Here is a 15,983-nt window from a genome sequence, read left to right on the forward strand (position 1 = left end):
AGCAGTTTTGAGTATATTTGTGTTTAAGGTTAACTGATTTCATTTAATTTTAACTTTTTCTTTTTTTTTTAAGCTAAGGAATACGTGAAGCCATATGTAAGACCAGTTATGCAAGAGCTCTTGCACATTGTTAGAGAGACAGAAAATGATGATCTTACAAATGTAATCCAGAAGATGATCTGTGAGTACAGTCAGGAAGTAGCTACCATTGCTGTTGACATGACACAACACCTGGTAAGAGACAATACTAAAGTTACTGCCCGATCACAAGTGTATGCCTGGCTTTGTAAACTTCTTATTAACTTGGTTTGAAGTGCACACTGTTTAAAATAATCCCTGTGAAGGCTCACCTATAGTATTCACCACAGTTTGTATTTCAGTCTGAAGCATCTTTAAAACCTTTTCAGAGGCTTTCAGAGATGCTGAATTTTGCCCTTCATTTTAACTAGTCAAGTTTTGACTATTTAACATTTGAAATGTTATCAAATAACCAGACTTCTCAAAAAAAATTCATTTTCTATATTCATTTTTCAAAACTAAGAAGCGTATTTTTCAATACTGACAGCTCTTACAGACAGGGCACTGATGGTTTTGCCTTAGCTATCTTGTTTCTACATGAAAAACAAAGAATGTGAGTTGTCTTTTGATTGTCAAATTGGTTGTTTTTCTTTCATAGGCTGAAATATTTGGTAAAGTACTTCAGAGTGAGGAATATGAGGAAGTGGAGGACAAAACAGTTATGGCCATGGGTATCTTGCACACTATTGACACTATCCTAACAGTTGTGGAAGATCACAAGGAGGTGAGATTTCCTCTTCTATGTCTGCTGTTCTTCATGCCTTTCAATTCATGACAACAAGCACTTTTGTGGATGTGTTGCATCACTTGATGCACGTGAATAAACATTTACTATAGCAGGATGGTGAATTAGTACCAAGTGGCCTCTGAGAAATTTGAATGTAAAGCCTAGTTTATTTCTGTTTTCTTCATTTTTCAGCTTTGCTCTCAAGCTTACAGGGAATTTATATCCAGAGTGTAAAATCTTCAGCCCTTGTTCTGGTAAATACTTCATTGGATAGTTATTACAGAGTGTTAAATGGTCATTAGGATGTAATGTTTTGCATATGGGTAATGTTTTGCTAATGGTGACTCATTTTGTTATTCACCTAGCAATTTCTTGGATGGGATTTCTAGGAATTGGTCTTTTTGGTGGCACAAGTCTACATTTCACATATTCAGAGAAAAAAGGGATTGTTTCTGCTTGTAGCTGGTCGAGGTAGGAAGGACTTCAGTGACTGGCAAGAGAAACAAAGTCTGTCAGTATCTGAGCCCAACTGACAAAAAACACAGAAAGTGCTTTGTCCTAGTTTGGTCTGCTTCTTTCAAGTTACAATGAGAAAGTTTTATTGCCAATGTGAAATCCGACTATGAAGCTTATAATTTTAAAAATTCATTCATATTTTTTGTGTGACCATTGCATTCCTTTGGATTTGAACACATCTTTCATTCCTTTACAAGAACCCCTTGCATCTTTTGAAAGCTAGAATGAAATCTGGTAGCTAAACTGAACATCAGGAGAGGTCATCTGAAACGGATGTTCTGGTTTTAGCCTAGGAAAACCTTTGGGGTTGGAGTATTTATGGTATCAGCTTAGCAGCTTGTTTTTCTGCTGTATGAAGAGCCAACTAAAATACTGTGCAGAGGGCTCTCCTCAGGATCTCAAATCATTTTAGAAGCAATATAAATGATATGCAAGTGATAAATGGAGCTGAAAACTCCTTAGAAATTCCTTTCCCGTTTATATTAACTATACAGAGAGCTTAGAGGATGATCAGCTCTAAGCCATGTGTCTGAATCAGTTGCCTGAAGGTATGTGGATGAATCTGTGATCACATGCTTAAGCCCTTTGCTGGGAGGAAATGCAGGAAGCCTGACATCTGCAACATTTCATGTTTAATGAATGACTAGTGGCAATACCATGAGATGCCTATACTGGAGGTTTCACTTAGGCTTGCAATGTGGCTTTATCATTCTCCTAATTTGATTTCATTCATAAAAGCGGTCTCTCTCTCCAACATGAGAAAGCTGAATAAGTTCTCCTCTCAGTTTGAAACTGCCCACTCCAGCAGATAGCTACATAATAGCTTTTGTCTGGCTTCAATGCAGTTTTATTCTCCCAAATTCTGCGTGTTTCCCTTTTGTCAAGCCTGGTCTTATGGGAAGCTCTCCATAGATCTTAAGCAAAAGCATCACTTCCTTTCGTTTTTTTCAACCCATTCTTCAAAGAAAGAATTTGGACTGAGGCCTTACTACCTCAGTCTGAGTACAGGGTTTGCCTCTTTACATTATATGCAGAAAAGGACAACAGGCACAGTTTCTAACAGGATCTGCAGAATAATTTTTAAGTGAAAATTCTTATAATAAAGAAAAATGCCGTGACAAGCTTTAAAGTAATGCTGCTTATTGAAAAACTGAGTACTCACACCAGTGAGACTTTACTTCACCATCATGTGATTGTTATTAAATTACTGGCTTTGCAGATTTTTAAATAAAATCTTTTTTTTTTTAATTTCAGATAACTCAACAGCTGGAGAGCATTTGTTTGCAGATCATCGGCCTTGTTTTGCAGAAGCACGTTATAGGTATTTTTTTGGAGCTAATTTTTAGAAAAAGATTATAGTTTTTTACATGAAAAAAGTCTTTCATTATTACAAACAATGCTGTCATCCTGGACAGAACTTCATCTTTGTTTATTTGCTTCTTTAACACACAAAACCAGAAGATGCAGTTCTCATTCCAGTTCCTAGCTAATTGTGTTAAAAGGCAAAGTCTACAACTACTAATTTATGAGGGGGAAATTTAAAAAAAAAAAGTAGATTAAGAAAGTAAAAATGTTTTGCAGTAAGTCAAAGCAATGTCTTTGATGCGTTGCTAATACATTTTCCCAGTGTGTTTTTATAATGAGAAGCAATGCTTATTGTTGTAGCTACAGCCAACGTAATGCTTGTCCAAAAGAGTCTTTTCCAATTTGTATTATTTATTTCCATATTGACATAGTTACTAATTGCTGTCTTCCAATAGTTATGTGACGCTTTGGGTTTTGAGATGTTTACAAGAAAGACTTTTTTTACAGGTTGTTGTTTACAAAATGTTTCTCCTTTCCAGAGTTTTACGAAGAAATTCTTTCCTTGGCATACAGCTTGACGTGCCAGATGATTTCACCTCAAATGTGGCAGCTTTTAGGTGTTCTCTATGAGGTTTTCCAGCAGGATTGCTTTGAATACTTTGCAGGTATTTCCACTTCCATTCTGTTGATGTTTCAAGTGTTTGGGAATTCATCTCCAGAACCTGCCTTGCAAAGGTTGCTTCCATGTAGTATCTGGGTGTAAAGTGATCGGGTGCTTGAGTTGTGCCCTGACCATCTGTGTAGTGTAGGAGTATAACAGGAGCATATCTAGCTCGAGAAGTGTGTTCCAATCTGTCAGTATGATCGGTTATTGTAGGAGGTCCTGATAAAAGAAAGCTGAAATGTAGTTAAAGGGAAACTACAAATTGGTAAATTAAAATGTAGTCCTATTCTATTTCTTCTCCTGAGAATGCCTTCTGCATTGTGCACTTCACAAAGAATTCTACTAGAGTAGACTTTAGCAATATTTGAATTTCCAACCACGTCCAGGAATCTGGATTAATGAATCCAATTAAAGGATTGCAGCCTCATTGGTTAGCAGTTTCATTGATTAGTCTGTAATTTCTTTTTTTTTGCTCTTCTCCTCTGCAGATATGATGCCTCTCTTGCATAATTACGTGACCATTGACACTGATACTTTACTGTCTAATCCAAAGCATTTAGAAATCATTTACGCTATGTGTAAAAAGGTAAGGCTTCTGATTCTTACTTTTGTGCTAATCACTGGTACTTAATTATCAGATTAAAAGTGATCTGAACATGCCAGGTAATGGCCAGTCATTTTGGAGTGAAGTGAAGCTTGGTCTCGTCTCAGTTCTGAGTAGCCATAGCAGCTTCAAACTTTTAAGTGAAACACTTCAAAAAAAAAGGTACCAAAAAACAACCAATGTGCACAAAAATGTGTGGGAGAAAGTTGCTGTGCTGTTGTTTGTGTTGGCACTCTTCTATGAACAGCTATTTTGGTAAAGAGAGGAATTAATGAAGTCTGATTTCCTTTGGTTGAGTACCTTGTGATTGGATTCTTTTGTTGTCAGCTAGGATATGAACTCATTTGAAGTTCTTTATACATTTTCTTTTTTCCCTTTTATACTCTTTCTGTTCTGCTTAATGAAGTATGAGATCATGCTGCAGTTTTTTTTCTCATTTAGGGCATTATAAAGTGTTAGAAACACAGATAGGTGCTTATAAGCATCTATCCACTTGTTTATTTTGAAGAGATTCGTGGGGATTTAATGTGATTGAGAATTCTGCTGCCCTGTCAGGTTTGATTGACACTGTCCATAGGGTTTAAACATACTGGGAAAAAAGTTTCATGCATATGCACATGTACAGAGAGAGATTATACACGTCTTGTTTTTAATCTGAAATTAGCCTAGAGATAAGTCCTCACTTTGCCAGGCTGTTCATCTGCCACTGCCTATTAGAATGGAAGTCACAAAGAAATAGAGCATGGTGAACATCAAAGAATCTTATAAATAATATTTCCTTAAAAAAGGAAAAAATAAAGGACATATAAATATTACTAAAGTGAATAAGAAGCAACAGTGATTTCTTCTAAATTCTAGCCATTAGCCACCTATCTTCATTGATGTCCTGTAGAGATGAGATTTGTCATTCTTAATTTGTCGTAAAATACAACATGAAGATACATACATGCCATTTAGAGGTTTGATTTATGCACGTGTGAAAGCATTCATAGTTGACAGTGATTAATACCAATAAACTAAATTGCCATTGTGATTGCTAGGTATTGACAGGAGATGCAGGAGAAGATGCAGAGTGCCATGCAGCCAAGCTCCTAGAAGTAATTGTTCTTCAGTGCAAAGGACGGGGTATTGACCAGGTGATGCATGTCTAACACATTCTCTCTTTTGCACATTTCCAGTGCTATGTGTATAATTCCTGTGAAAAGCAATTGGAATCAGAGAATTTTAGGGAGAAGTAATACGTAGGAATGGGGAGAAATACAGAAAAGTGTAAATAAGCTCATGGGAGTTTGTACATGAAGATATTTAAGCATGACCAGAGTATGATTGTAAACTGAGTGGTAAAGGCATAGTATGATGTGCACGATTGCCTTCTTTATTTTATTTTTAAATAGAATCTGAAAGGGATTCAAGTGAATTGTGTGCATTTACACTGAAGTAACAGTGTGGTGGAAGACTGGACTGAGCACAACTCTGAATTTAAACTGGTGTAATCTGGACTGAAACTCACAAACCGAAACATTCATAATGCTTCTTTAACTAACATACAGTGTAAACCTACGCATTGAAATATATGTAGATTTTTATTTCATTGTGTAGAGCTACGTGCAACGCTCACTTTTTCAACCCTCGTTTCAGACTTCTGTAAGAAATCTAACATCACATTGCATTTATTAGGAAACACTTTTTTTTTTTCTTGCAGATTTAGGTCATTTCAGTTTCTAACACCTGCTAATTTTTAAATTGTTGGATATCTCTGTCCTCAGTTTCTTTTCATAACCTTTTATTCACACTAAAATTCTGCCAAATGACTCCAAATATTCTCCTCTGCTCCAAAAATAACGTTGGCAATTTTTAACTCATAGAACGGTTGTTTTTGAGAAGATCTGTAAGCATACAATCAGAGGCTTAAAATACTTTTGTATTAGGAAATGAATTTTATGCATTCTTAAGATATACCTGGACTTCGTTTAGCCCTGGAGGCCAGTTCACATAAATGTGTTTAAAGCTTTTTAATATCTGGCAACATGTGCCATACCTGATCCTTTTTCCCTATTTCTTTCCATTCCCAGTGCATTCCACTCTTTGTGGAGGCTGTTCTGGAGCGGTTGACAAGAGGAGTTAAAACAAGCGAGCTTCGTACCATGTGTCTTCAGGTTGCCATAGCTGCACTCTATTACAATCCTGACCTACTTTTGCACACCTTAGAGAACATCAGATTTCCACACAACCCTGAGCCCATCACTGCACAGTTCATAAACCAGTGGATGAATGACACAGACTGTTTTCTTGGGCAAGTATTGTCTGCTTGTATTTTAAAAGTCCTTGATTCTGACTTGTTCTCTTCTCATCCTTAGTCATGTAGGTGCAAGAGATCTCATTCCCTGTCTGTTCTCAATAACATTTATCCACACCAGGTCTAGTTACTATGTTACTAACATAGGGGTCCTCTGCATATTTATTTTTTCTTGGTCTTTTGAGTTATATTAGTGTATTGAATTTTCTGTATTGAATTGCAACAATACAAGAGTACAATGCAAATTCTATTTCAGGATTCTTTAAGTTTGTTGAGTATAAACTGTCAGACTTGGTATTAACAAGAATTCAGACTAGAAATTAGGAAAAAAAAATCTTCAGTGTGAAAGTAAAACACTGGAACAGGCTTCTTAATGAAGTGATTGATGCCTCACGCCTGTCAGTGATCAAGAAACATTGGACAGTGCCCTCCTCAGTATGCATTAACAATTTGATTAGCCAGGAAGTGGTTGAGCAGTTGGACTGGATGATCTTTGAAGGTTTGTTCCTCTTCCCCTCCGTGTTCAAGTGCAGAACAGGTAAATGTGAGAAAAAAGAGAAAAAAAAAAAACCCACCCTTCTTCATTGTAACAAAAGCAGTGTATATTATCACAAACATTCAGACCTTTTCTGTTGCTGTGCATAAGAAGTGTCTACAGCACATCCTGTATCTTAACATAAATACACACATCATCGTTTAGACATTTAGAGGGGTTGCTTGTGTTGATGACAAAGTAGGCATAAAGTACCCAGTCCTTCATTTCTTTTCTAGCACCACTGGCTGAGAAATGACATCTTTAAGTCTGTCTCTCCTGCATCTTTTGATAATATTACCATTAATTTTTAAATTACTTTTGAGGCTGCTGACTTTAGAAAAGTATGAGACTTTTACTATCAGGATTTCCATGTACTCATTTTTTATGGCTGAAGAAAATTCCTTGATATTCAGCTCCTTATGTTGTCATTTTTTCTTGTTTTGTACCAAATGCTGAAAGCACACAGAGGCAGTATGAAAGCAGATATTCCCTATAGGTGGTAAACTTGTCATTCCTTTTTAAAAGAAATAAAAATGAAAGGGATTTATAGCCTTAAACAGTTCATCCAGTGAGAAGCCAGTGAGATCCAGAGCAGAAAAATACTGTTGAGCTGAATACTTTCCAACTTCAAGTACTTCTGTATGCTACAGCTTAACTTTCAGTTCTTTTGTGTTGCTTTCCAAAAAGCATTAGCTTCTGCAACTACTGTTCAACTAAATTCGTTTTCAGAGACAGAAGTTGGCAAAGCCTATAAAATGAAACACAAGAGATTATCATGCTAGATTCTGCTCAGACTATGAACTTGAATGGCAGCTGAAGATCAAAATGTATCTCTTTGATGCATTGCTACCAGCAGTGAAATAAATATCTGTAATGTCGCTTAAATCTAAAAATTGGGTTTCCTTCAGTGCTGCCTCCTCAGTGGGTGGATTCCAGGCATAGGGCTTTTGCTGTAGTACTGCTTGTCTGGCACTGTGGTGTGATACAAGTGACTCCTCCCTTTCCCCCTGAAGAACAGGACCGCTTCCAGAAGGCCATTTGATTTTAATGAGGGTTATAAGGGTCATCATCTGAAGAGGCTTAACTGAACAGGAAGAGTTAGTTGCAAACAAAATCTGGCTTCCTTGCTACCCTTCCTTGGGCCTTATTTTTGTCAGTGAAGACACTAATGGGCACCCTCTCTTGTACAGTTCTTCCTTCCAGCTGTCATTCAGTGTTGTTTCAGTTTAGAATTGGGTTGCTTTCCAGTAAGAAGCAGTTTTAGGCTTAAATTCGAGTCAGTTGCTGTGATCACAGATTGTGGAGAAACAGGAGAAGAACGAAGTAGATCCACCTCCAGGTATGAATCTCACTGCTATTTCTTCATCAGCCCTGCTGACAGTCTGTGATTTACTGGTTGGTAACGGCGTCTCTTTGTGATACTCACACCACATGACTCTCATGTCTCTTTGTCCTTCTCCTCCCCTAAGTTCCTAGTGCCCATAGATCCTGCTCTGCCCAGGGGTCTGAAAGGCAGTGGGGTTCTGTGTGTGTGTATGTTCTCATGCTGGAGCCAGTGATGATTGCCAAAGTATGCAGTATTTCTTCAGCAGTATTTGTGAACTCCTGGAATGGAATCCATGGGAATAATACATCATGCTGTGGAGGAAAACGTTTAGGTTCTGATAAGTAACTGCTCTCCCATGTTATTAAAAATATGGAAACTGTTTAAAACTGTTTAGAAATTTAAAATGTTAAAAATAATCAAGGCAAGGAGATCTCAGAACTCATTGCAAGACTGCATAAATCTGTATGTCATTGTGGATATTACACATCTGTGAATGTGTGCCCACATACCCTAGTATACAGTGTTTATTTGTATCTGAATATGTTTTCTATGAGTACTTCAAATTGGTGAAGGGCAAGGGACTGAAAAAACATTTATCAGAATGTGTTCCTTGCTGCTTTACATCTTTTCCCTGTCAGCCTGAAATTTGGGTGAGATTTCTGCATTTCTTATGCTTATTCTTACACTAAAAATCCTTCTGTGGCAACTGGGGTGAGAGGAAAATGTAACTTGTTTTAAAAAATGAATAGATATTTTTGTCTATCTATCTATCTATTTAGTTAGTTAGTTAGACTAGGAGGATTTATTTGACAGGAGTTAAGATCATTAGAAATCCTAGTGTATAACATCCTAATCTTCTATAAGTCAAAGAAGGATGGTTCCAACTTTGCAACTGGCTAATTACTTGCAGTTTGTCCAGGATACAGATTAATGTAATGGAAAGCAAGTTGATCCTCACATAAAAGGAGCACAATAAACCAGTAAGGGAAAGGTAGGCTTAGTGATTTCCCTCTGAAACACTTTCAATACAGTTTAAACTACAAAAGATCTTTTTTTTTTAATCTTATACTGGAGGAAGTGTATTAGCTACAAAAGAAAGCCCACAGAGTACGTTAAAACCAGACCTGCTCAGGAGTTGTGCACTGCACTGCCATGTATGACTCCAAGGACATATGTTTAGCACACCGGGCTTGCTATGTCTGTGAGGCAGCAGAGTGATTGCTAGGGAGGGCTACTGAGCCAGTAAGTGCACATCTCCAAGGACAAAGTAAGGAGGAGAATTGTATCCAGACAGCTTTGTGCAGACACAAGGATACTGAAACCATTCTTTGCTATTACAAAAATATGTAAATGACATAAAATTCTGCTTCACTTGTTCAGGTCCCGTTGATGTTTGATACAGTGGTGACATTGGAGTGCAGAACTTCAGAATTGTCCTGCTGTTTCTCTGTGCTGACGCGTGGAAGAAACAAGTCTCCTTCTGGGTTAGGTTCACTAAGGTGGCTCAATGCCTGGGTGTCCTGCTGAGCCTTCTAATAACATGCTCATTCTAAAGGCATGTGCTCATTCTTACAACTCCTCTGATTAGATGCTTGAAAATGGAGCATGACAAATATAGTGCACTTTCTGGCTATTTGGCTACTTCCTAATAATGATTTCCTTTTAAATAACAGTGTGTGAATCTTCCACTTACATTAGCTGTCCAGAAGAGATAGTTTAATATGAAGCTAAGCCACAATTTACTATAATTCTAAAATTATTTTTCCTGTTGTTTTGCAATTTGCATTATATAACAGTAGTTTTCTCAAATGTATTCTAAAAGGTAATTCCATGTGTCATTATCAATTCTGTTGCACGTACAAATGAAAGAAGTCTTATTGCTTCCCTGTGTCAAGATGCAGTTTAGAAGTCTTTCGTATGCATTACAGAGCTTGGATCAAACTTGCATGAAGGTGGTGGCAGAAAGAGAATGTAGAGAAAGTTCTTTCCTTTTGTACTTGCAATAAGAACAGCTCTTCCTCAGAAGGCTGTACCTCATTCATAGGTAGCAACATCTTTAGATAGAATTTTAGTCTTCATGAAGTTGTGAGCAGGGGATGATGAGTTTGTTTTTGAGACAGATGAACTGGGAGGAGCTAAGGAGTTTCACTTTCTTCATGTAACAGGTGAAGGCAGACTGTTCCCCTGGCTCAGTTTCCTTGGTTGTTTTGGATGCCTTCTGTGCTCGGTTCCTTTTGAAAAGGAACTACTGCAGCTTGCAAGTGATGAAGGGACAGTCTTCACCCACTTGCATTTTGGTGCATTTTTCAACATGTGTAAAGTAGCAGCCAAACCCAACAAGACATTGTGTCATTTCACATGCTAGGCAGTTTCATTTTCCTTGGAAGGATCATAATGTTATGCGTGGTTGTATATAATTTATCATTATCATCACTACTCTGAGAATGGGGTGACTTTGTTAAGCCTTACCAGGACTAGCAAAGTAGGAGGTATAATGAAATCCTTCCAGATCCACAGCCTTGTTTAAGCACATGTGGAGAAAGCTGTTATAGATTATTGTTATAATACAAGATCACTTGTATTACGGTTTAATATTATAGCTTAGTAGCATATTGTATGGGATCTTTGGTAATGGAAGTTGTAATTATTTTAAAAATTATATTTCTGTATTAATATTTGAAGTGGTGGATTGAACTGGCTATTTTCCTGTTGCAGTCCCTGGTGCTCATTCTGGTTGTTTCTTCTGCTGCAACTTGTATCCTCTTCATTCCAAAGTAAAACCAATTCTGTAACAGAAATATCTACTGAGATTCTGAAGGATGGATGAAAGTATTCAGAAATGGTAAAAGTGAATAGCTTTGTTTTTCACCCTGCAACCCTGCTGCAGCTGTGCTGGTAATGCCGTGCTGCTGCACATACAGAAGACTGCATAGGATTACCTGACGCACAGGTTTAGGGAGAGAAGGACCTACACAGCAGCCAGCTTTGGAGATCTGCTTTGTTTTCTGCAGGTCCGGATGAAACTTCTTGCTGGAGCTGCTTGTCCTGTGGAGAATTAGGACAGAAGCTGTCAGCATCAAATAGAAGCATTCAAAACTTTCAAGCCCTTAATAGAAAAACACCATAATGTTAGGGAAAAGTTGAGTGCTACTGGTGCTTCCTGCTAAGGAGGGCCAGAGACTATCAGTAGAGGCAGTTTAAGCTCTCTATAGAGTGCTTAAATACAGCTAGCCCTGTGGCACTCTATAAAAGCACCCTGCGATTCAGTGTGGTCCTGCTTGTCATTACTCTTCACTACTCTTTTTGCTAATTTCAGTCCCTGCTACAGTAGTCCTACCAAAGCCAAAGCAAATTAATTTTCCATTATACTTAATATTGGTAATCTTTATCGAATGGCTTGTTAAAGACCAGACTCTACCTAATTATTAAACTATTTTGCTTAGCGTTACAAACTTTGCATTTGATAATCATAGAATCACCAAGGTTGGAAAAGACCTGTAAGATCATCCAATCCAACTGTCCACCTATCACCATTAAACAGTTCTTCCAGGAATTTGGACATTGCTTGACAGGTATTTAATTGTTACTAGACAAATGCTTTCCAGTGGGAAACTTGCATTCAGAACAAAACAATCACATGTGTAGGAGCTTTGAACATAGACTTTGAGGACTTGCTCTGTCTTCTACCATGTTGAGTGCCAGCCCTTTAATACTCCTTGCAGTGAAATTCTCTTTTTATGTTTAATGTTTGTGTGTTGTTTTAGACTCCATGACAGAAAGATGTGTATAATAGGACTGAGCATCCTAATGGAGTTACAGAACCGACCACCTGCAGTGGATGCTGTGGCTGCTCAGATTGTCCCTTCAATCCTCCTCCTCTTCTTGGGCTTGAAACAAGTTTGCGCCTCGCGAGAACTCACAGAACACGAGGATCATGCTAAAGATGATAAACACGTTGCAGAAGATAATGGTAAAATCTCCCCTTTTCACATTGTGGATTTTGTCTGGATTTAATTTAAAGGGGGTAAGAAATTGCAGTTCACTTCTAAGGCTCATTAGTCTGCTGAAAGTAAATAGGCCTATTGGGTGCTTGTAAGATCACCTTAGAAATGGACTTTTCCTCCCAAAATTTAATCAAAATGTTTCAATATATCATAGGTAATACTTTGTGAGAGGATAGTATTGGTTCAGAAGTAACAACAAAACTTGCAAATCCAGTTTTCTGGGTTGTGAATGTATTCCATCTTCTCACATAGGGAGCAGAAACTTTCCAGGGCTCCACTGGCTTTATTCTTGCTTCCTGGAAAGAAGCTGTTCCTAGTACCCAGCTATTTTAAAGACCTATTCTAGTGAACTCTGAAGGACATCCTTGCAAGTCTTTGTCCAAATGCAATAGTGCACACAGTGATTTGCAAAGTAGAGGCAACAGACGTTCCTGGAGTAGAAAGACTTCTTATTGCTATGGCTGGCAGAAGGGAGAAAACATCCAAAGAGTACATTGCAGTGAGAGCTGGGGGAAGTGAATTTTGTGCAGTGTTGTAAGCAGATAGGTGTGGCCTTATTTGATTTGGAATTGGAGATTGCTTGAGGTCTGAAAATCAGAGTGGGTCTAAGTAGATAATATAATCCTTTAACATTTCACATGATTATTCTGGAATGGAGTTACAGAATTCCTCGAGATGTGTAGGGGTACATACAGTATAGAAGCAGCGCAGAAGTTCCCAAATCTCCACCCTGAGATTCAGTCACTCTGCTTGTTGTAGATATGGTCATTTTATAATTTTTATCCTGTTAACACAGGATAAAAACACAGGAACATGAAGGTTTGGAACTGGGAGGGGGTTTTATTTTAACCTCAGTTATAAGTCATAAATATCTTTCCTTAAATAAGAAATAGCAATGTGTGGAGTTGCATGTTGGAATTGAATATAATTCAGGATATAATAATTGCTCCATAAACAGCATGGGAGGTAGGGCTAAGCAAAAGGTGGAATTCTGGATAAAGATAGTGATGGGAGAATTTGTCAAAGATAAATTTACACCAGTTATTTTGGATTGCACAGTAACTGCAGTAAAGTAGTGTCCACAAAAGAAGAACAAAGATGCCAGTTTCACATTCCCCAGGTGTTTTTTAGAAACAAAAGTTTAACTAAAGATGTTGAACGTATAAAACATTTTAATAGCTTAGTTTTCCACTTCTGAGATTTTGAGGGAAGGTGTCATTAGAGGATCTTCTTTCCAACCTGAAATGAGATTTATTAATTGTTTTTCATTTCTAAGTCATTGTTTCCCAGTACTTTACATTGCTTTATAAAGCACATGAATGCTTTTGCAGAAGAGATACCAAGTGATGAGGAGGAGACGAATGAAGTGAGCCAGGCAATGCAAGAGAACCATGGTGGAGGTGGAGACGAACATGGAGAAGAAGAGGATGACGATGATGATGATGATGACTGGGATGAAGATGCCTTGGAAGAGACTGCTCTTGAAGGGTTCAGTACACCTCTTGACCTTGAAAATGGTGTTGATGAATACCAGTTTTTCACACAAGCACTTTTAGGTATGTGTGTGATAGTGGGTCAAATGATATGATGTGATGAAACAGCTTGGCTGTCATCATTGGGAAAAGCCCTTCTCTTTGTTTCTAGTAGTAATTTAGATTGTTGAAACTGGAAATGCTTTTTAATGTTAGTCCTAAGATTTTTTTTTCACTTCCAGGAACTTCAAAAAATAGGTGGCAGTAAATACAGCTAGAGATAAATTGTCTTCATGTAGTCTGTAAGAGCTTTTCAACCACAGCCTAAACGAGTGAGACTCGGTCACTAGAGGGTCTCCAGCATATACAAACGTTTGTCACTTTCTAGATATTAAAATGATAATGGAAAACTTGTTTTCTTCCTTTTCTGTTTGTCTACTCCTGCTGCTTTTAGTTTTGATAAGAATCTTCAGTTAATAGATTTGCTTTGTCATTGTCCATGAATAATAGCCTCACTGTTAAATTGCTGTTTCAGAAAGCAGAGAATGTAATGAAGTTCCCCCCATATGGCTTGTTTACAGTGGGGATTCTGTGCTGAGAAACTGACAGGAATACTGAATCTATTTTACAGCACGAGTCCTGCTTGTTTTCCCACGTGTTTCATCTTATTCTTCTGAAATTACCTTGTGGTGTAAGCTGATAATCACTTTCCATCCATTCCTGTTCTGACAGCGGTGCAGAGCCGAGATGCTGCCTGGTACCATTTGCTGACAGCACCACTGAGTGAGGATCAGAAGAAACAGCTGCAGGAAATTTATACATTAGCAGAGCACCGGCGAAATGCTGCAGGTAAGTCTCTGCTCTGGGGCCATTTCAAGTGTTGCAGGGATGGTGGAATTGCATCTAATGTATAACAACAGAACAAATCTCTGCCCATTATCAGAAGTCTTACAGAAGGCTTGAGAAGCATAAATAGGATGTTGTGCTTGTATTATCCTTTGTCTGGAAGTGTGTGCTATTCCGATTACCTTTGCTTGTAATTAATTGCCTTCTTATTGACATATGCTACTGTTAGAACAGGCTATCAACTTGTTTTGCACAACCTGACATTTGACATGAAAAACAAATTAAGGCAATGGCTCGCTGCCTGCCTGTCACTGGGTGAAGATTACTGTTGAACATTGTGCTTAACAGCTCTGTTACTTTTGTACTGCTACTGTTGCAGTCAATGTGCTGCTCTGGGTGTTTAGAGCAATTGCATCATAGGAAAATAAACTGATATTAAATTAAGACACATGCAGAATAGTATGAGATACAGTTGTTCTGTAGAGGACGAGTTTCTCCATTCTGTTGAAGAGGTGTGTGTTTATACATTTATAGAAAAGCTAGGTATGGTATAATTTATTACAGTCACTGCAGTTTGGAAACAAAAATTTTTTACACAGTTTTGTATTCTAAGATGAATAGTGTTATCTCTGGCAAAAGTGTTCTCTACAGGCTATTGCTCACATCCTTTCTCTTTGAATTCTAGAGACTAAGACAATAGAGCAGCAAAGTGGCTACACGTTTGACAACAAAGGACTGGTCATAGCATTTAACTTTGCTGGAAGTACTCCCGGTGGAAACTGAAGGATCAACTACGAAGGTCAATGAGAAGGGTTTCATCATTACATTTTCTTAAACTCATCATGACTTCTGAGTGATAGGGGAGGGTAATTTAATGCTGCTGAAGGTTTTCTGAAATATAGCAGTGTGCTTCCCCCACCAGAATGCTTTTTCTAACTGGCTACTGTAATTTACAAATTCTTGTGGTGTTTTTATAATTTGATGGACTGAAAAGGAAACGTTTGTCCTCAAGGAACCGGAATGACTGGGAGGGGCCAGGCTGCATCTAATTGAGTTGCACTTCTCAGGTTTTTTGCTGTGCAGAATTGATAGATTCATATGGATAACAGTGCCTTCTGTTGTACATGGATTGCCTGAACAAATGGATTTTTGGAGTGCATTATAATTTTTTAAGTGTAAGAACATTTCTCGATAACACTGTAAGCCTTGGTTCCATGTTTTGCTGTCATCTGCTTTTTACTACACCATTTAACTGTTTGTTGGTTGTATACCTGTTGCTGGATTCAGAATATGATCTCTTCCCAGTTTGGTGCAGGCCAGATGTGAATAGGGAAGTGTCTGCTGGAGTTGGAGAGCATACACTGGTTGTGTCAGAGTGTCTTAACAAAATTGCAGATTTTCCCTTGATGTAGTAGTCTTAAATTATTTCTCTTAGCTATGGAATCAACTCACTTGAGTTACGATGGCACGTGTGGCAGTTGGCTATCCTAAATCTACATTGACATTACCTCCTGCCTGCACGAGTGGCATGGCCCTCTCATGTAGATGTGCTACATGACAACTTTTTATTTCCACTCTTTCTGTTGGGTTCCTGTAACCTGATTTTCTG

General features: G+C 38.0%; 1 protein-coding gene across 3 annotated transcripts in view; it reads left to right on the plus strand.

The window, feature by feature from the left end:
• The window catches only part of IPO8 (importin 8), a 41,836-nt gene extending 26,336 nt beyond the window's left edge, over positions 1–15,500 (plus strand). For all 3 annotated transcript variants that reach the window (XM_048934317.1, XM_048934316.1, XM_048934315.1), the window contains exons 15-25: positions 74–234; positions 677–802; positions 2,576–2,642; positions 3,166–3,291; positions 3,779–3,876; positions 4,935–5,030; positions 5,967–6,187; positions 11,817–12,022; positions 13,388–13,612; positions 14,261–14,377; positions 15,060–15,500. In XM_048934317.1, the coding sequence (XP_048790274.1) occupies positions 74–234; positions 677–802; positions 2,576–2,642; positions 3,166–3,291; positions 3,779–3,876; positions 4,935–5,030; positions 5,967–6,187; positions 11,817–12,022; positions 13,388–13,612; positions 14,261–14,377; positions 15,060–15,157 (1,541 nt within the window). In that variant the 3' untranslated portion in view covers positions 15,158–15,500. The remainder of the gene's footprint in view (positions 1–73; positions 235–676; positions 803–2,575; positions 2,643–3,165; positions 3,292–3,778; positions 3,877–4,934; positions 5,031–5,966; positions 6,188–11,816; positions 12,023–13,387; positions 13,613–14,260; positions 14,378–15,059) is intronic.
• Positions 15,501–15,983: the final 483 nt, after the last annotated feature.

The sequence above is a fragment of the Lagopus muta genome, chromosome 1, assembly GCF_023343835.1.
Source record: "Lagopus muta isolate bLagMut1 chromosome 1, bLagMut1 primary, whole genome shotgun sequence".
Classification (NCBI taxonomy): Eukaryota; Metazoa; Chordata; class Aves; order Galliformes; family Phasianidae; genus Lagopus; species Lagopus muta.